The following is a 21,077-nucleotide window of genomic DNA, read 5'->3' as shown; positions in this document are numbered from 1 at the left end:
TGAGGATATTATCATCGGGAAGGCTCTGACACACGCAGTCCCTGAACGCACCATATGGTCTGTGTGTGTGTGTGTGTGTGTGTGATTAGTGTGTGAGAGTGATACACTGAGAGAGAGTGCGTGCACGCTCACCCTCTGCCCTACTTTCTGACTGATGATGCTGCAGAAAGGAGGAGAGGGAATATCCCACAATGCCACGCTGCTCGTCCCATGGGCCAGATGGATGGACAGACACAGAGAGGGGGGGGGCTGAGTTTACAGGGACGGACAGACAGACAGGATGCTGCAGTTAGTTGAACGTGTTAATTTTCGCCGCGCTTTCGCAGTTAAAAAAAAACAACAACTCGCACAAAGAATCAAATACCCGACTTCCGGTCATGTATATAAAAAAAGAATAAAAGCCTTTTTCAGACCCGCAAATCCACAACATACACAACGCCAAAATATAAACAAAGTCCATGATTATGTCCGTCAGTCAGAGAGTGTTGTAATGATAAGAGCGTCTTATGATATTTGTCGTGTGTGACCACAAATAACTAAACTACAGTTGTGCACATAGAGAAAGTGGAAATAAAATGTGTAGTAGATAATATATGTAAGATAGCTATATGTATAGATAACTGCATATATATATATATATATCATGGGATTTATCATTTTCAGAAATAACCATTCAAACCAGTACAGATGTCTACATTATTTCTGTTCAACTAGTTCTCAGATATTCTTCTCCAGCTGTAATTAAATAAAGACGTTTTTTGAGAGCTTTTATTTTGAAGGATATAACGCTACACTTCCTGGTTGACGTTACCTAGCTTGACGTAGCTCTCCTCCAGTTGGTTTGGAGCTCGTGAGATTGCAGTTCGGTCTGATGTCCAGGCAGCTGCGCGTGCTGCGCGTGCCTGGCTGCCCGTGTACATAAAGGCGGTCTACGGTCTGAAAATCACAACGGTCAAACCGCTCGAGAACGTTAGCGTGTGTCGTTTTTACTCCCCCCTCCAAAAAAACGCCCCCAATTCTCCTCTCCACCACCGGCATAAGCCGGTAGAGAGGGGGGTCCAGAGCGGAGGCGAGACATCCATAGACCGGACCAGCAATGGACCCCCAAGCGAAGGAGCGAACCTGCGGGTTCAGCGGGCGCATGGCCTCTCTGGGAGCCGACGGAGGTGACTCGGAGTCCGGAGCCGCCTCGGAGGAAGCTGGCGTCGGCTGCTGCAGCGACACGATCAGCAGCCTGCAAGACATGGAGCAGGAGACACTGGAGGATAAACTAAGAGGACTGGCGTTCAGAAAACAGACCTCGTATCGGTGAGGATGCTGGGACATTATGCTAATCAGAGGGGATATGTTGATGTTATTATCGGTTATTCATTTAGATAGATAAATGCTTTATTAATCCCGCTATAGCAGCATTATGATACAGGTAAAGCAATCAAAGTAGAGTAAAAAAATGTAAAAAATATTGAGTATAAAAATTGCAAAATATATACAATAAAAACTATTAAATATAAAAAATGCAAAATATATACAATAAAAATAACAGTCAAATATATTAAATATAAAAAATGCACAATATATACAATGAGATTGAATAATATTAAATTAACTAACTAAACAGCAGTGCAACGATTTAACCAAACAAACATTTAGCTAGCCCCTTATGGTTACTGTATATAAGCTAATGCTGTGGTAAGGATGTAAGCAAGCTGAAGCTGATGATAAACACAAAGAGACTGAGGGATTATATTACAGGGGTTATTTTTTCTGCTAATTTTTGAAAGCTAAATTATCATATAGCTACACATGTTGACTATTGAACAGCTGTGCGACTGCGTCTTATGGTGGTCGTGCAGTTAGCAACATGACATTAATACACACAGCAGCAGCAGCAGCATTTTAGCCCATGGCAGTGATGGATCAAAACAATTTTACACATGCAACAATGCTGTTGTGTGTGTGTGTGTGTGTGCGCGCGCGCACGCTCATTTGCCAGTGGTGTTGGAGCATGTGAGGGGAGGGGGAGCAGAAACAGTATTGATTTGTGGGCAATGTTGTGTGTGTGTGTGTGTGTGTGTGTGTGTGTGTGTGTGTGTGTGTGTGTGTGTGTGTGTGTGTGTGTGTGTGTGTGTGTGAATGCCAGCAGCAGCCTGACACCCTGGTGCGACTGGCAGCTGCTGTTGATAGTGAACACTGGCTATAGACCAAGCACACACACACACACACACACACAGTTTTTGTTGTCAAATGTCAGTCAGGAATTTGGCATCTGTCTGTTTGTGAATGTATGTCAACCAAAATGATCTCCATTTAGAGGTAAAATCAATCATTTTAACTTGTTTGTATCTGATTTATTTATTTTTGCAAACTGTGGCAAAACAAAGCAACAGAGTCTATTGAATATTATTTGATTTTGGCTGGTCTTAAGAGTTACACAGAGATAAGGTCATACATCGGCCTGGTGAAATCTGTATTCTCTAAATTAATATTGATTAAACATGATGATAAGGGCCACCAGTAATTAACGTCCCACTCAGATGAAATATGCATCAAGTTAAACACATTAAAACAGAATTAACTGGTCATTTAGGAAGGCGGTTCATCTAATTTACAAAAGAAGGGATGCTACAGGATGATCCTGTTACAATCCATTTGACAGATGATAATTTATCCGGTTTTATAATATTGTGTTTTGAAGATTCACAGTCTTTTTAAAGTACTGTAAGTCAATTACATTACCAAGGGAAGACTCACCATCCTTCACTTGAACCAGCGTTTGAGTCTTTCTTCCTCTGCTTGTTTTCTCTGAGGCAAACCATCTTTTGTTAAGTTTCCAGGAGACGGTGCATCATCGGGGGGCGGGGGGGGGGGGGGGGCACAGCTGCTTCGCCTTGTCCAAGTTAATGATAGCGGGAATATTTTGTTCTGATACATCTGTTGCCTTGGATTTGGTAAACTGTGCATGTCAGAACATTTTTCTCATTCATGTAATGTGGAATAAAAGCTGATTGTTGTGATATGTGCTATGCAGGGTTTCTGTAAGAAGCATGGTTCATTGTTGATTCAATATAAATTTGGGATATGAAGGAGACAATTGGGGCGTCTAAATGTGCACTGATTATTCTTCAGCTGCCGATCAAATCGCATGACTTTACGTCGCCATCATTAAGCTGAAGGGGGACTCTTTTGTAGTCTCATTTAGCCACATTTAGCCTATTTTAAGACCCTCTTGATTTGCTTAATTAGTGGTTTGTGTGCTGGACTATAAATGTATTTAACGGTCTATTGGACATTTACCCAAAAATGCCAAACTATTTCTTTTTCGTACTAATTGGAGACAGTTACTCGCTTGATAGTGCTGCCTCATAGTGATGGGGAAACATCGTCACAATATTTCCCGTTGCAGCGTTTCCCCGAGTTATTTTTATGTACTTTTAAAACGGCCTCATTGGAAATCCCCTGTTGGGTTACTTTCATTTGGAAACAGAACATTTGGCTCGTGTGAGTGCAGCCATTGTTTGCTGTTCATACAAATGTATTCTGGGGAAACACAAGAAGAACATTTTTACTATTAATGACGAAGTGCACCCTCACTTATTCGAGAAAATAGACTGTATTCTGTCAGGTTCTTTATTTTGAATCCTCCACACCGTATGAATGCAGTCCGGTGTCTTTAAATATGTCTTCTCTTCCGTATGACAATGGTCAGGGCATCAGTTACATGCCACCGTGTCTTGGTGTAGTTTTGATCTTTGGCCTTATTAGATAAAAGCTGTGAAGGGTCTGTGATTATTCCTCTTCAGCCGTGTGGCGGAAATGGCATTAGCCGGTCGAGAGAGATGCTTCGTAAGAAGGTGGTTTAGCTTTGAAGTGGCCAGAGCCAAGGATTGAATTTCCATGTGAGGGGATATGAAAGAGCTGAGAAATGATGGCGTTGAACATCAAAGCTAATGTGTGCATGTGTGTTATGATGTGTTTATGGCAGCGCAAGGCACGGGTAACTTATCTGGCAGACATTCGTCACACTTTGTCTGCGTGTGTTCTCAGAACACTGTCCGTCCTTTTATCTATTCTTAGACGTCTCACCCGTCTGCCTTGCATGACAGTCGCAAAGACAGTTGCTTTGAGTGTGTGTGTGTGTGTGTGTCACGCCAACCAGTTAGTCAGCACGCCAAGGTAGTGTGTAAGACATCACTTCAGTTAGCGAGTCGGTCAACCAGCTGGACGCCCAATCAGGGAGCGAGCTAGTGAGTCAGAGAGTTGTGGTTCCAGACACTTCCTGTCTGTCTGTGACAGTCAGCTGGTCATTTATGCATTTTTTTGGGGAGAATCCAGCTGTCAAGATAGGTAGACGTCTTACTATTGTGTGTGTGTGTGTGTGAACCACCACTTGAGCCTCCACATGGCAGACTAAACCATGACTCTGCTGGGTAAACATGCCACCATGACCCGTTTGCCCAAGAGGGGGAAAAAAAGAAGACAAAGAAACAAAGGCTTTGTTTCGTCAGCCAGCTTATCGTGTGGTGAGATTTCACCATCGTCCTTTATGGGAACTGGTGCAGAAGCAAAGTGCCACAGGACAGGATGTCGTAACGTTATCCCTCCACTATTTACAGCCCACTTTACAAACAACGGATCACAATAAGAGCTGGTCACAATACACTTTGGGTTGTCATGTCTTCTTAGGCACACGGTACACGGTACAGTAGGGACGGGGAAGAAAGACTGGAGAGCCATGAAGAGAGGCAGAAACATGAAAAGATGTATAAATGTATCTCATGTCGCTCCCGCTGTGAACCACCTGAAGGGGTAAACAGCGATCAAAGGCCTTTCATCATCTGATGCTGCCAGAATACAAAACTCTCTTTTCAGCCTTCAATTAGGGCCAAAATACAGAGAGCGAGAGAGAGAGAGAGAGACTAAGTCAAAGCTGTTTCACAACGAGAAAGAAGGAAGGAAAGACTGGAAGACAATTACTGTATTACCCAACAGAGAACTGATACATTAGGTGGAGCAATAAAAGTCAACTTGCTCCAAAAATGAATTTAAAGGTCGCAGATATATCTTTAACTTGATGATGAAAAGCTCACAAGTCTAGTGTGTTCCGCCTTTATGCCAAATCCTTTAATTGTGTTGATCTAGAACAACATTTACATTTAAAAAATGTGCTTGGACGTGTTTGAGTCGAGCCTTTATCAGATTTCGTAGGCGTATACGTACCTTCGGGCTCTTGGAAGGCGCTCATGAATTTTTAACCGTGTGATCCGAGTTTTCAGTTCTTTCAACAGCCAACACGCGTCAACAGCCGAAAGGGAAGAGAGATTTCAGATTAAGAAACCACTGTAATGCCGCGCTGCTTATACGGTAATTGTCTAACCGAGCAATGCATCAGTGTTGCGCAACAGCGCCGGCTCCCCCCCCCCCCCCCCCTTGGGAAATTAAGATTAGGAGGCCAACACGGAAAAAGAATACTGATTACACACAACAAGGAACAACATTAAACACGTCTTTTTTTAAATCTCGTGGTACAAAAAGTAAAGATGTGTCAGGTTTCGTGTATTTGTGTATGATTATGCACTTAAAGCATTTCAAGAAATCATCGATTTGGTGCATAAATCAGCAATACTTTACCATTCACTAATTTACCATTTTTACCCACAATGAAATCCAAACAATTGTTGGATGAATTTTCATGACATTGTACAGACATTCATGGTCCCCAGAGGATGAACCCCTGTGACTTTGGTAATCCCCTTCTCTTTATAGCACCAGCAGCAGGTCAACGTTTTAATTTATCCAATCAAATATCACGACATTGGCCCAAACGTTTGGACGTTCATGGTTCCCAGATTATCTCTGAGGATGACTCGTAATACGTTTGGTGATCCGCTGGTGGTTCATCTCGTTGTGTTCATGGATCCCTCTGTAACAATGATATGTAAGATTAAATATTTGTTAGTAAAAAGGCTCTTCACCCTGTGTTTTCCTTTACATGGTGATTAACTGCCTGCTCCCTTCCCCCGTCGGGGCTAAAGTGGATTGAACCACTAAAATCAATAAGGAATGAGAGCTTTCACCTGAATGCATCTGCATAGTATCCTGTAGGAAGAGCTGCTCCCTCGTGCTTTACACAACCAGTGTAGGAGTCGCTTCGGTTGCTCAGTCGGTGTGAAATTCAGCGGACCGCTTGGCTCAGAGTCCGGGCAGCTTAAAGACACTCATGAATTGTTAAGCAGACGATCAGAGCACCAATTGTTGGTGAAATACAATGCTCACTGACACAATTTCCCCTCTCTCATCTCCTCCTCGGGATGGATGAACAGATATACGCATGCATATTTATGATACTCCTGTTAGGAGGAGTAGGAGGAGAGTATGCTGTATGGATGTATGGATAATTCAAAAGACATAACAGCTCAGCAGTCGTGTATTATTTTAAACCAGTGTATCATCGGGTGTGACGCTAAAGCTGCAGTTGGCTTTTCATCAACGGTTTTGTTAATTCCAGCCATAGCTGGTTATTTTATTGGACTACTCTTGAGAGTTTCCCATCATTTACTTGACTACAGACTAAATATTTTACTGTCAAAGACAAGTAATTAAAATGAACTTTCTGGCCCAACACATTGCTTAGAGGCCCTTTAAGCATGTTCTGGAGGAGGAAGTGGCTGCCCTCTTAGGGTGAGGGTTAAAGGTGAATATAAGCTTTTTGTACAGGACGGATGCCGTGATATTGAAGGGAGTGTGTACCTGTTTCCTGGCTCGGTCAAACGTCAGTCATGATGATGATGATGCGGTGTGTTCCTCTGCTCTTCCTCTTCTCTCTATCTTTCCACATATCGTAGACACACCGAGGTGTTGGTACATCCCTCCCCACCTTCTCTGAGCAACGGCGTTCCCGTTGGCTGGCGGTGTGTTTGTGTATGCTCGTGCATATCAATCAAGAAGAGGGATGATGGTGTCTGTTTTAGGAACAGAAGTGAGATTTCTGCTCTCTCTCTCGCTCTCTCTCTCTATCTTTCCTAGCCTTTTCAGGAGTGTTTGAGAGTGCTAGCGAGTGTGTGTGTGTGTCGGGGGTTATTTTGCCCATAATGCAGTGTGCTGAGGCATTATGGGGGATTGGCTGTCAGGAGCCGCTCCTTATTAGTCGTCTGGCTGGCCGTAAGAGGCTTTTCCTGCTTGTAAATGGAGCTCAGAAAAAAGAAAACCAGAGGGTGAAAGGTGAAACAGAAGAGAAAAGAGAAGTGGATCTTCCTCTTCCTGGTGTAACAGAGAGGAAGAGGAACCTCGACGTGGTGAAGATTAGTCAAGTACTTCCTTCTCTATCACACTCTCATACAATTGTGCAAGGAGGTTTCTGGAAGACGTTAACAGACGTATGTGGCCGGCTAACACCTTTTATGTTTCACTCATTATTTCAAAAGAGGCCTTTTGTTAGAAGTCTTAAGTCTCGCTGTGGTTGAACCTAAAGTTCTCTGGCCTGTTACTGACCAAACATCACATCTAATCCCTTCATGTGTCGTAACGCAGTGAACGTCTTGTGTGCAGAAGAAAGACACTAACGCAGTGCACAGAAAACCTTTCATTATTGTTATGATTATAGAGGATTCTTTACTCACGGTTCAGTTTTTTATTCAGTCAGAAGCTGTAGTGACGGGAGATTGACTGATTAGCAGTTATTGGTATGAACATATATATTTTATACCTGCTGGGTTCTTACGTCTGTGATTGACGTTGACTTGCTGCTGTGTGATTTGTGTGTGTGTTACCATTCATTCAGAGCTAGTCAGCATGGAGCCGGACACGTTGACACACCGCCTGTGTTTAAACGTGTCTGGACGTACAGACAGCTGGTGAGTGATTGCTTTGCCGACCGAGTGAAAGGACGTCAGTGAGCTGGAGGTCCTTTCTGACCCTTCAGGTCAAACCTGCTGATGCAACTTTAACATTATGAAACTGAACCCTACGGTTAAACCTTTACCTGAGAGGCCGGTCGGTGTGGTGGAGGATTGGCTGGCTGGATGGCCGTTTGAGTGGATGATGTGTAAGCTCCTCTCTCGCCTCCTCTCTCGCCTCCTCTCTCGCCTCCTCTCTCGCCTCCTCTCTCGCCTCCAGTAAGTCCGTCTGTCTCCTCCGAGCCGATAATGAACCTGTGGAGTCGACCGCTGAGGTGACAGCGACTCCATCAGCGCAGCTCTAACTCTGTCCATCTCCGTCTCAGCTCGGTTTAATGACACCGCTCACTTACATGTGTAGCCGAAGAACACAGCAGGGAGCTGAAGGTAAATTAACAGGAAATAACATGAGAAATTCATTTTTATAGGTAGAAAAGACCACAAGTTTAATTTCCCACTACGTTTCTGACCTCTGGTCGCTCATTTTTCTTTTAAGCCAGATGGATTCCCCGTCTGACAAAAGGCCATTTTATTTTTAGATTTTATTATCATCGCTTTATCGTCGGGTGTAATCATCTTTTCAATGTATTTCAAAGGGTTTTGATGGTTGAGAGAGAGAGACAGAGAGAGAGAGAAAGAGATCTGTGGCTCTGATAATGGTTGCGCTCACTAATTTGGTGGAGCTCACAGCTGCTCCGTCAGCTCCACATCCACAGAGGAGAGATTTGGGTTTCATTTCTCTGGAGAATGTGGACTACGGGTTAGACTAGTCCCAGGTCCTGCACATCTGCACACCTCCCTATTTATAGACCTCTGTTAACACAAACACACATTAGCATTATTGTAGACATGTATGTGCTGCGTGGATTAACCGCTGGTTTTTTGGAAGTGTGTGTGTGTGTGTGTGTGTGTGTGTGTGTCTAATGCAGGTAGGATTACTGAGCACTGATCATCTCTCAGCTCTCACAAAGATGAGTCCCCACTCAACCTCAAAGCTGACACACACACACTTACACACACACACACATATGCACTTATGTACGCACAAACACACAATATACTCTATACTTAAATTATTCTTCGTTTTTATTTTCTTCTCTGCAATTAAGCGTTTACTTTGCTAGTTTTGGATTTTTTTTGTCCCTGACTCAAATGCACACACGCTACTTCGCCGACACACACACACACTAGCTCGCCCACACACACACACACTCTCTCACACAACCTAGCAGACCTCAGCTGCAGAGGCACGCTCTAATTAGTGAGACAGCATCTTTATCCCACTCTCTCTCTCTTTGTGTGTGTGTGTGTGTGCGCGCACTAATTGCTCAGGTTAGATGGGAGTCATTAGTAAATAATTAATTTTATTAGGCAGCTGTAGAGGTTAGAGAGAGACGGTACACTTTGTTTCTCTCACTTTCTCTGTTTGTACTTTGTCGTTCTTCCTACCAGTTTATCGTCGTATCCTCCTTTTTTCTCTGCTTTCTCTCTTTCTTGCTTCCATGCTTCTGTCTTTCCGCTCTTTCTCCGTCCATCTCTCCGTTTCTCATTTTCTCTGCTCTTCTTCTCTCTTCTGCGTCTATTCTAAGCAGTAAAGGTCAGATAGAGATGCACAGCACGGATCTGATGCCTCCCACACACACACACACACACACACACACACACACACGTGCATACCCACTGACAGACTGTGTAATTATGTAGGTGTCAGAGGACAATGTGAGGAGAGGGAAGTATCACTCCTCTGTTCTGGCTCTGGTTCACGACATGTATTTGCTGATGTATGCTGGATAGTTTTAACGTTGCTGTGCCGTTCTCAGGAACTGCTATAGCTTCTATTGTCTCTCCCATCAGTTTCTTTCTGATTCTGTCACCATAAACCTGAGCTAGCACAAGATTTGACAACCATTTGCATGCATTTGTGTCTTTCCATTGACTTTGTGCCTAAAGTTTGCATCACGTTCAGTCCACGAACACACCTTGTGCACGTGTTTGTGTTTAAAAAAGACTCGCCTGAAGTCAGCAAAAGCAAACAATCCAATCAAAATGAATCACAGAAATCCAGTCGCTGTTTGGAGAGGTGTGATCACTCAATGATCACCTGAAGTGTGTGTGTGTTGCTGTTATTGACAGCTCTGTGTTGTTGTTGACACGCAGGTCGTTATAACAGAGTATCAGCTGAATTTGAGTTCGTACGCTGTGTTTCAAAGCCTCGTTTCAACACATTTGTGGGTCTTCTTTTGGGCGTTCATGTTGGTGAAGCTTTATCACCTTTGGAAGTGCTTCCTTTCTTTGCCTTTCACATTCCCCTGCTGGCTGTGTGTGTGTGTGTGTGTGTGTGTGTGTGTGAGAGAGCATTATGTTGAGTTGACACTCCACCACTATGACTGTGTTCATAGTGCAGTTCACAGACGATAAGCAGTTCTCTGGCTCCCGTCCTCTCTTTCTTCTACTTATAGAAACAGAGTGGGTTTTCTGAGTGGGAGTTTTGGAAAAGATACTCTGCTGACTCTGCGCGCGAGAGAGAGAGAGAGAGAGAGAGAGAGAGAGAGAGAGAGAGAGAGAGAGAGAGAGAGAGAGAGAGAGAGAGAGAGAGAGAGAGAGAGAGAGAGAGAGAGAGAGAGAGAGAGAGAGAGAGAGAGAGAGAGAGAGAGAGAGAGAGAGAGAGAGACTCTGTGTTTGAAACCGCTGGATTAACCACACTTTACAAACAATAGCATGATAACCAAAACGTGTGAGTGAGTGAAAAAGAGGAAGGGAAAATAGTAGGTGGATGGAGGGATGAAGATGTGGAGGGGAAAGAGAGAGAGAGAGCAGGAGAGAGTGAACGTGTGAAGGAGAGATGATGATGAGGAGGAGGATGAGGAGAAAAGCCAAGGCCTTTGGGCAAAGCCAAGACCGCCTACAGATGCTCTCTCCTTCACTCCCTCACTCCCTCACTCCCTCACTGTTATTCCTTTTCCTCTCTCTTCATGTGTCCTCTTGTCCTCTCTCTCTCTCTCTCTATTTCACACTCACTTTCTCCTCCTCATCCTCCCTCAGAGGAGAAGCAATGTAGGCCAATGGAGAAGGGAAGTGAAGGGCAGGCAGTTTTTAATGTTTGTTACTAAATATATGTATTTTTAATGAAGTTAAGGTGGTTGTGGAGACATTTCACCCCGAAAACTAAAAATACAATCTTCATGGTGAGGTGAAAAAGTCAGAGGGTCAGCAAAGTCATTAGGATTCATCCTCTGGGGAACATGAATGAGAGAGAGGGAGAGAGAGAGAGAGAGAGAGAGAGAGATTATAAATAGAGGGAGGAAGGAGAGGGAAGGAGTCAGGCTTCCTGTATCCAGCCTCACAACCGGATACACACACACAGACACACCTGCACATACACACACACACAACAATGTGATGTAAGTGTTTGACATGTTTCCAGTTGTATTTGTTCAATTTATATTAAGGGCTGCAACTGATACTGTGTGCTCTTCTCTGTGTTCATGACTGTGTGTGTGTGTGTGTGTGTGTGTGTGTGTGTGTGTGTGTGTGTGTGTGTGTGTGTGTGTGTGTGTGTGTGTGTGTGTGTGTGTTATTGGTCACATTGCACTTGCATTCACAAGAACAGTGTGTTGTCCAGAAGTGCCTGCATGTAGCTTTGTGTGTGTGTGTGTGTGTGTGGAGAGAGTGATCTAATAAGAGTTGATAGTGTACCCGACTGCAGCTGCTCTCACACACCCACTCCCTGTCAGAGACACACAGAGAAGAGAAGAGCAGACCATAATTAAATATATTACACTGATTAAAGTGGAGTGAAAACGCAGCTAGAATCAAACTGAAGTTATGTATCGATATATGACCACAGACTGTAGATATACAGTAGCACTACTCAATAAAACATGGATTAATAAACCCAATTATTTACGTGTTTAACCCACATACCAGATTTTTCCTGCAACTCGAGGTGTACTCGCACATGTGTGGTACCGGGGTCACGGCTGGACCACGACCACCTGAAGTGTCTGATCCTGCAGCATAAAGGTGCTGGTTTTTGGGCACACGCAGACAGACGCAGACAGACAGACGCACGCAGACAGACAGACACAGACTGCCAGACACACACACACACAGATACACGCAGACAGACAGACAGATACACGCAGACAGACAGACACAGACACACGCAGACAGACAGACACACGCAGACAGACAGATACACGCAGACAGACAGACACACACACACAGACACACGCAGACAGACAGACACGATCAGAAGGGAGAGGCACTGAAGTCTGTGCAGACAGACAGGCCGACAGGGAGGACGACAGACAGACAGACGCAGGGAGGAATGCTGCATGCTTCGATAAAAACTGGGAAGGAAGTCTGAGTGGGGTTGCCTTCACACCCCGCCCACGCCCACTGTTTTTGTGTGCTTAGGGGTCAGACTGAAGCTGTTATCCAAAAAGTCAAGCTATCTCCATTAGCTGGAAGGCTTATTCGACGCTAAAACACTTGTTTATGATACAATAAGATGTACTTTTACAGCAGCAATCATCTATCCTCCACCATTACAACATTCACATTACAAAACAATCTACCAGGAACTTGCATGTATTTGATTGGCCAACGCAGAGCATTGCTGCATGAAGTTGCATTGCACTGTTCACGATGTTATTGTCGCTCTGAATACACACACACACACACACACACACACACACACACACACGTGTATACAGCCTGCAAAAGATGCACTTTGTCTACACAGGATACACAGTCAGACATATTTGTTTGTATGAAAAGCGTGTGAAGGTTGTGTGTGTATGTTTCCTGTTATTTAAAAAATGTCATCCGTCATGAGATGCTCAAACCCTCCTGAATCCTGTCTCATAAAGTCGGTGTGTTTTGCGAGTGTGTGTTTGCATGTGGTGATCAACCTTTATCCATCACACTCCATTACCTGAGGCACTGAGAGGAGGCCTGTAGAGACACACACACACACCCACACACACATACACACACACACACACACACACGGCATGCTGTGTCACCAGAGGCAACAAGCGAGCCTTTCACACTGACCCACATAGAGCGAGAGAGAGAGAAAGAGAGAGAATGAAAAGAGGAAGATTGAAAGGAGAGAGATCAAGAAACCGAAGTAGAGCAACAAGAAGAAGAGAGCGAGCGAGCGAGCGTGAGATTGTGTCGAATGAAGGACTTGATTGTCCTTCACTGTCAACTCTCATGTTTGAGCTCCACGTAAATGAACATCTGTGGGTCCATGTCAAGATTAAGGCTAACATCTGTAACTGTGTTCACAAAGCAGCCGACGGATCGGCTTGTGTCGGGTTTGTGAGGTTGTTTCACTCTCGCCGTCTACTGAAGTTACTGCCGTTATCATCTGGAGAGTCATAAGTGAGGAGAGAGGGCCTAAGGAGAGAGGGTCTAAGGAGAGAGTGTCTAAGGAGAGAGTGTCTAAGGAGAGAGTGTCTAAGGAGAGAGTGCCTAAGGAGAGAGGGCCTAAGGAGAGAGTGCCTAAGGAGAGAGGGCCTAAGGAGAGAGTGTCTAAGGAGAGAGTGTCTAAGGAGAGAGTGTCTAAGGAGAGAGTGTGTAGGATTGTAAAGCCCCTTGAGGCACATTTGTGGTTCGTGTTATCGGCACAATTGGGTAAATGCAGTCTCGTGGAAACTCTTTTCATCATTTGTGAATGTCTATTAATTTAATCAGCACTTTTATTTTACTTTTGGTCACGAGGAGACATTTAAATTCTCTGGAACGTATTTTTTTTCTCTACACTGTCAAGAATTAAATCCTCCATCAGCGTAAAAGCCTAAAAACAAAAAGTCTTCTAAACCTTTAAATCCCTGTATCATCTCTGTGCTGCACAAACATTCAGCTAAATGCCCCGCTTAAAAAAACACTGATAAGTGTGTGTGTGTGTGTGTGTGTGTGTGTGTGTGTGTAATCATGACCTCAGTTTCTCAGGTTATCTCTTACGTAATGTTCCAAAAATAGAGCCCACTCACCTGTAAAGGAAAGGAGACGTGGAGGAGGAGGAGGAGGCAGGAAATAGGAAGCAATATGATAATGTCTGGAGGCGGAAAGAGACTCTTTTATTGAACCTCAGCTGTCAACTTATAGGGCGAGGCTTTTAACCAACAGCGTGGTATTGATAATACGATGAGTTATGATGAGGTAGCCTCCTATAAACAGCCCAAAATACACACTTATGTACTTCTATGTGTACTGTACTTCTCAGTAGAATTGTCAGCAAATTTATCTTCACTTTATCGATATTTTTCATTGTAGTGTAGCCGTCAATCCCAGAAAAAGACAATTAGTATACACCAAGATCCTAGACAATATCTATAACATCACAGTATCAATACCATTCATCTATAACATAAACTTAATAAACCGTCCTCACGCCTGACGTACGACCTCGAGCTTAATCTCGAGCTGAATCATAACTGTACTACCTACACACACACACACACACACACTGTCACACGGCAGTGTGGAGCTCAGATGTCTGGTGTCAGGTGTCCGGCTGTCCGTCACATTGATTGGCATAACTACTCGAGTCGTGCTGGAAATAACTGTTTGGTTGATTCAGTCCGGGAGACGAGGACGTTAGCAGCAGGAGTGAGAGAGAGCGAGACAGAGAGAGAGAGAGAGGCTTTGAATGTAATAATGATAAATGTGGGAGCAGATGGACGTGGAGGGAGGAGGAGGGGGAAAAAAGTGAGCTGGTTTCACCGGCTTCTTGGCTACAGGTGAGTGGAGTTCTGCCTGTAGCTGTATCTTTTATAACCGGCGTAACGCGTCATCTTCTGTCTTTCTCTGTTCACCGGTCGTGAAACCGATCGATTCCTGAGATGCTGTCTGACTGCTGTGGGCTCTTCAAGGCCACTTCTGGCTTATTTTGGCATTAGGGGTTTTGTGCAGGTGTTAAATACATATTTAAATATAGATGTTACTCACCACACACACAGTATTTTTAGGCTTTTACTCAAACCATAACTGAAGTCATTGTAGGTCACTTTTAGTTCAGCTAAAGCTAACTCTGGTTGCTTTTTGTACACTTTTCACTTAAGTGCTAATAACGTTGACGGAGGTTGCATTGAGTTAAAATATGATGCGTTCGAGCTCTACTCAGTAAAAATGGGTATTGGTTGAAGGTAAATTATATCGTTATCATGAGGCGTTAAATGTAGTGTTTTGGTGGGAAACTTGAGGCGGATCATCGGCGATTAATAATTGCGTTTTGGCACAATTCTGGATGAAGAAACACGTGATTTCCCCCTTTTAACCAAACAAGGAACAATGGTCATGAATGCCGGAGAAACCACACAGTTCAACTTCTGTTCTTGTGGAAAAACCTGCAAACTTAATATTTCTCATTCTCCCTGAAACAAACATGTTCTTGCACTGAGAAACCGGTTCAGCACTAAACCCACACTGGTGCAGTTGTGTCTCTTTTGTCAACCGACGTCTTCCCACGTATAATCACAACATCCTCTGCTCCACCAGTCAGAAGATGTTCAAATTGATTCCTCCCACTTGCAGCTGCCTTTTTTTCTTTTGTGTGGCCATTACTTTGTGTTCTTACTTTTCCATTAATCATGAGCGGTGCTGCCCGGCTGTGCGGCGAGGCTCTCTGCGTTCACAGAAACTGGTGAAATCACCGAATAGCACCGGTGTGGGTTTGTTAACACTCCACGATAATCACCTGAACGCCACACAAACACCTCCTCCTGTAGTAACGGTCCAGCCCTCCCTCCGTCGCTACGGAGGATCTGTATATAGAAACCAGTTGAGGAATTACACAGATGACATCATCCTCAGTGTGTAGGCTGTTAGATGAAGACGTGTGTGTGTGTGTGTGTGTGTGTGTGTGTGTCCGCATACACACAGTCAACCCACATGGGGTGACGAGGCTTCTGTCGAAGTAACTGCATTTACAGTTTTGCTGTTAAAGTTGCTGAAACACACGCACATTCATACACACACACACACACAGAGATGATTCTCCACCAATATAATTACTGGATGAGCTGCCGATGCTCCCGCTGTGCCGTCGCATGGCAACGCTGACAACCCACCTCTGCTGGAGGAGAGAAAGTAGGAAGAGGAGGATGAGGAAGAGAGGAGACGGATGGATGGGAGAAGAAGAGGGAGATTTGAGGGGCAGGAGGTGATGGGAGGGGATGTTGAAGAGGAAAAAAGAGACATGAGAGGTGGAAGAGGAGGAGGAGAAGAAGAGAGCGGAGGAGGAGGAGGAAAATAAAGAGATGAGAGGGATGGATGGATGGGAGAAGAAGAGCAGATGATGGAAAAAAGAGGGAGATTAGAGGGGGAGGGGGTGAGGGGATGGGATGTTGAAGAGGAAAAAAGAGACGTGAGAGGAGGAGGAGGAGGATAGAAGAAGAGAGTGGAGAAGGATAGAAGAAGAGAGCGGAGGAGGAGGAGGAAAATAAAGAGAGGAGACAAAAGGGATGGATGGGAGAAGAAGAGCAGATGAGGAGCAGAAATGGAATCAGGGTGTGTGTTTATGTTTGTATGCTTACGCAGACCACAGACCAGCTTCACACTGACCATTTTATGTGTGTGTGTTTAGATTTTAGCCTTAATGCGTGTGAGCCTGTCTGCTAGTAGATTAGGACTCACTCAAATATAGTGTCGCCCTATGACCCCTGAATCAGAGTGTGTGTGTGCGTGTGTTTGCGTATTTTAAGTGTGCAGAGTGTTCCCATTTACCTTGTTTTGTGATTATCATATCAAAAAATATGCATTCATCAGAATGAATTATTGAGATTAGAGTCGTGAAGTTTATAAGTGTGTGTGTGTGTGAGTGTGTGTGTGTGTGTGTGTGTGTGTGTGTGTGATCCTTGTGATCCTTGTTATACGCGGCATATGTCCAGTCACCATACGTCCTTGTATTTGTGCATATGTCACCCACGCAATACTATTTTTATCCCAAGAGTCGTGAGGGCGAGTACGTGTGTGTGTGTGTGTGTGTGTGTGTGTGTGTGTGTGCGTGTGTGTGTGTGCGTGCGTGCGTGCGTGCTCGTGCGTGCGTGTGTCGGGGTGTGTCATCAGGTTACAGTGTGTAAGTGGACTCCTCTTTGTCCAGGTGGATAATTTTAGACAGACGGCCACTGAAACTTTCAACAGGGAGGTCAGATGCTCCCGTGCAACCTTTTCCACTGACAGACAGACAGACAGACACACACACACACACACACACACACACACACACACACACACACACACACACACATCCTTTCTGCAATTTCCAGGTCTGCAAAAATATGGACGTTTATGTGAAATTATTGGGGAAAAGCTCAAATGTTTTCTTCTTTGCTGTAGTGTACAAACAGGAAAGGTTTACATAAAACAAAAACATGAATAGTTTTTAAAAAACTTTTTTTTTTATCAGAAGCCCCAAATTGTTTCATTTTTTCTCAGAAAGTGAGATTTAAGTGTACTTAAAATGAACTTAAATGCAAATACTGCACGAAAAGACAGTTGACACAGAATGGTTTCAATGCTGTATATTCATGGTAAAGATAAACACAATTATTAAAGTATGTCAAGTATAAATGGTCTTTTGCTGCTTTAGTGAACACTCGGTAGTTCCTGATAGATGCTGGACAGCAACACGAATAAGTACAGAGACGGTGATATGTTGGGGACACGGGGACGAGAGAGGTGGTGAAGAAATCACAGAGAAATATATAAACATCCAGATGACAGAAGATGGGAAGAGGAAGCGTGACGGGGCGAGAGTCTGAGCCTGAAACATGGAGAGTAAGAGAGATGACTGCTGACTCATCCTCTGACTGAACAGATCTGTCTCTGTCACCCCAAAGTGCTGCTGGCAGTCTCTCCTCCAAGCTGTTCCCGCTTCTCCTCCACCAAATATCTGCAGCCGAACCCGCTGAAATGTGGTCTCATACCATGAATAATGAATGTACATACTGAATTATACTGAATATGTGGTGAGAGAGCTGTGTCACACACACACGGGTGACAGTGTGTCTCTTTATAGGCTTTTTTCTGTTTTTGATTGCTGATAAAGTTCTTTTTCCTGTTTTTAGGAAAGCGATCTCCCGTTCAGGCCTCCAGCACCTCGGTCCATCTCAACCCTCCCTGCCTCCGGCGTCCAACGGGCCCAACAAGGAGCTACGTACCTGCATGGACTGGACGGTCAGACACACACACACACACACACACACACACACACATACTTAAACATGAATAAGGATCAGATTTGTTTCTTTGTTTTGTTAAACGTTAAACACGCGGACTTGGTTGCATAATGCACATCATGCATGTACATAAATGTTCAAAACACTGGACAAGAAGAACATTTATCTCGGTCTGAGTCACTGAATGACCTTCTGGTTTTCATGCCAACAGATTTGTCAGCAGACTGGTTTCGACGGCCGTATGTTCCCGTGGAAATGAAAGCAGCAATTTTCTTTTTTTGATCATTACCAGAAAAATGTCTTGAGAGTGGGAGAGAGAAAAGTTTTTGTGTGATGTGACTTTTTCCGGGGGTTTATTTTGCAATTGGATTGAATGGTAATGCCATCGAAAGCACTCAGAAAAATGTCATGAAATGACGACGCAAATCAGGGAGAAATGGTCAAAAAGTGCAGCGAGGCGTCTTCATTTCCTTTTAAAGCGACGTGATTAAACATCTGACATTTGTAAAAAGACGTGCACAAATTAATTCCAAAGCAACTTGTGTTTTTGTGATGATTAAAATGAATCCCATGTCATTCACAAGAGAGTGCAGTTCTGTAAAAGGCCCACATTCCTGCAGAAAAGGGTCAAATCAAGGGAGAAGTTTTATATTTTCTATAATCCAAAGTACCCGCAGTAGACTAAACCATCTCCACTACAAACAACATACTCGTAATAACTATAAATAATTTATTTGGTCTGCAGTTACCACAAAAACAGTCTGAGATCCTGTTAGAGTTGATTTTAAATATAGTCTGTGCAGAAATAACCGATTACTTTGTGTGCAATGGGCTCAACGGAAGCGAGACAAAGCTTCTATTTATATCTGATTCAGACTGTGACAGAGGGAGCTTTACACTCCGAAACATCAACGAAGAGGCATCTTTAATTTAGAGCACAACAGGCTCATGAAAGAAGACAAACTACAGCCTCCAAAATACTGCAAACTCATTGATATGAATCAGAAAAACATCTAAAAATGCTTAATGGAGTTTAAAAACAAGGATGTCAGCGTCTCACCGAGATGCCGAGGGAATCGTGCATCAACAATGAATATTAAATAAAACCTGCTGAATTATTAATTGGGAGGTGTAAGTAGACGAGCCTTCTGAGATTCCCCTCTGGCTCCGTCTGCAGGGGCACTTCCACCACGTCATCGCTGGCCTTTAGCTCTCCACACGACACACACACACACACACACACACACACACACACACACACACACTTTAATATTATCATTGTACCTCATCACTCATTCATTCACATTCAGGGGTTGATTTGCTGCGGCTTCATGGTCCCCTTAATGAATCAGAGTGGTTTTGTTTTTTGTGTTCCTGCTGTTTGTGGTATGGCCAGATATCGGAGGAGGAAATGGAAATGATTACAAATGGCCACTGAAAGGGATTTGCTGTACTGTGGCAGAGGCAATTATGACCGTGGTTAACCAATCAGAAGTGAGAGAGAAGAGAGAGATTAGAAAGAGATCAGACAGCTCTGGCTCCTCTTTTCTCATCACAGTGCAGCTCTGTTTGGCCAGTCGGTCTCTAATCATCCACATCTACAGCCATCGCTATACGACGGTTACATGTATTCATTGCACTTTCTACAGGACTACCCTCTTCATTTGACACATACATGCAGTCAAGCACACTTACATGTTTGTATGCACAGAGGTGTGTTTGCACATGAATCACCAGCTCCTGCGGTGGGTTTCAATCAGCTCCCTGAATTTACATGCACTGTGAAAGTACCCGCCGCCTCAACAGCGCCAATTATGTGCTTGACACACTTGTTGACCGCGTTCGCTGACGAGTGTTTATGTGCATATGGTTGCAGTTTAATGTGAGTGAGCGACGCAAAGGATAATGTGAGTTGTTATATCATTACTTCCACTCTCTCTCTCTCCCCTTTCTCTGTCGCCCTGCAGGAGAACGCACTGAACGGGGATCACGTGTGGATGGAGACGAGTTGTTCAGGAGAGCTCTGTTATCTCGGAGAGGACACCTGCCTCCTAAAGACCGCAGTGAGTAGTGTGCACACTGACCACTCCTGTGTGTGTGTGTGTGTGTGTGTGTGTGTGTAGCACTTGTTCTGAGGCCTGGTACGGGTCTGTGGTCCAAAGGGTTGGGAACAGGCAGCAACCTCTTGTTCTGAAAAGTGAAGCCAAAGCTTCATGTGTTAAAGCTGCATTCTCTCTGATGTCCACCAGGGGGCGACTCCTCTGGTTGTATAGAAGTCTATGAGAACATGACTCTACTTCTCTCTTGATTTATTCCCTCAGTAAACATTGTAAACATGAGTTTATGGTCTCAATCTCTAGTTTCAAGTCTTCTTCAATACAGCATGATGTTCATTTAGTACATTATGGTCCATTTAGAGTCACACAGACCATAAAGCAGGGGATGCTTTAGGGGCGGGGCTACACGGTGACTGACAGTGTTTTCGTCTTTAGAACTTAAAGCACCCTGTCGAGGCTTTAAACCCGTAGTGTACAAACCAATAGGTGACTACGTCCACTTCTTATTGCAGTCTGTGGTTGGGAACCTATCCTCTAACTTCATCCTAAAAGCTGGTCTGTGGGGGAAATAATTAGAGTCAGTAAAACATCCAAAATCTAAAATCTACACGCTAGTAACTCATTCAAAGTCTGATATATTTTGGATCAGTTCATGCACAGAGCAGGTGGTCCAGCGCTCTGGAAGTGCAGCATTATTGTATGTGTGTGAGTTATTCTAAACAGGACGCCACACTCCCACTCACATGATCCATGACTTCAAAGCAGCAGGATGAAAGTGATCTTTCACATTTACCATGCAGAGCGGTGCAGAAAGGCTTTAAATCACAGGTATTATGGACCCTCTCTGGCTCCACACACCTCCGACGGGAACAACAGCACTTGGAATTGCAGAGCTGAGAAAACAGCCTGCAATACTGACAATAACATAATGACAT

General features: G+C 44.1%; 1 protein-coding gene across 1 annotated transcript in view; it reads left to right on the top strand.

Moving 5' to 3' along the window:
* Positions 1-1,017: 1,017 nt before the first annotated feature.
* Positions 1,018-21,077, top strand: part of dgki (diacylglycerol kinase, iota) — a 41,182-nt gene continuing 21,122 nt past the window's right edge. The window contains exons 1-3 of the mRNA XM_079294517.1: positions 1,018-1,308; positions 17,975-18,083; positions 20,053-20,148. Of these exons, the coding sequence (XP_079150643.1) occupies positions 1,097-1,308; positions 17,975-18,083; positions 20,053-20,148 (417 nt within the window). The 5' untranslated portion in view covers positions 1,018-1,096. The remainder of the gene's footprint in view (positions 1,309-17,974; positions 18,084-20,052; positions 20,149-21,077) is intronic.

This window comes from Melanostigma gelatinosum (genome assembly GCF_949748355.1).
Source record: "Melanostigma gelatinosum genome assembly, chromosome: 22".
Taxonomy (NCBI): Eukaryota; Metazoa; Chordata; class Actinopteri; order Perciformes; family Zoarcidae; genus Melanostigma; species Melanostigma gelatinosum.
This window is presented reverse-complemented; position numbering and strand designations above follow the sequence as displayed.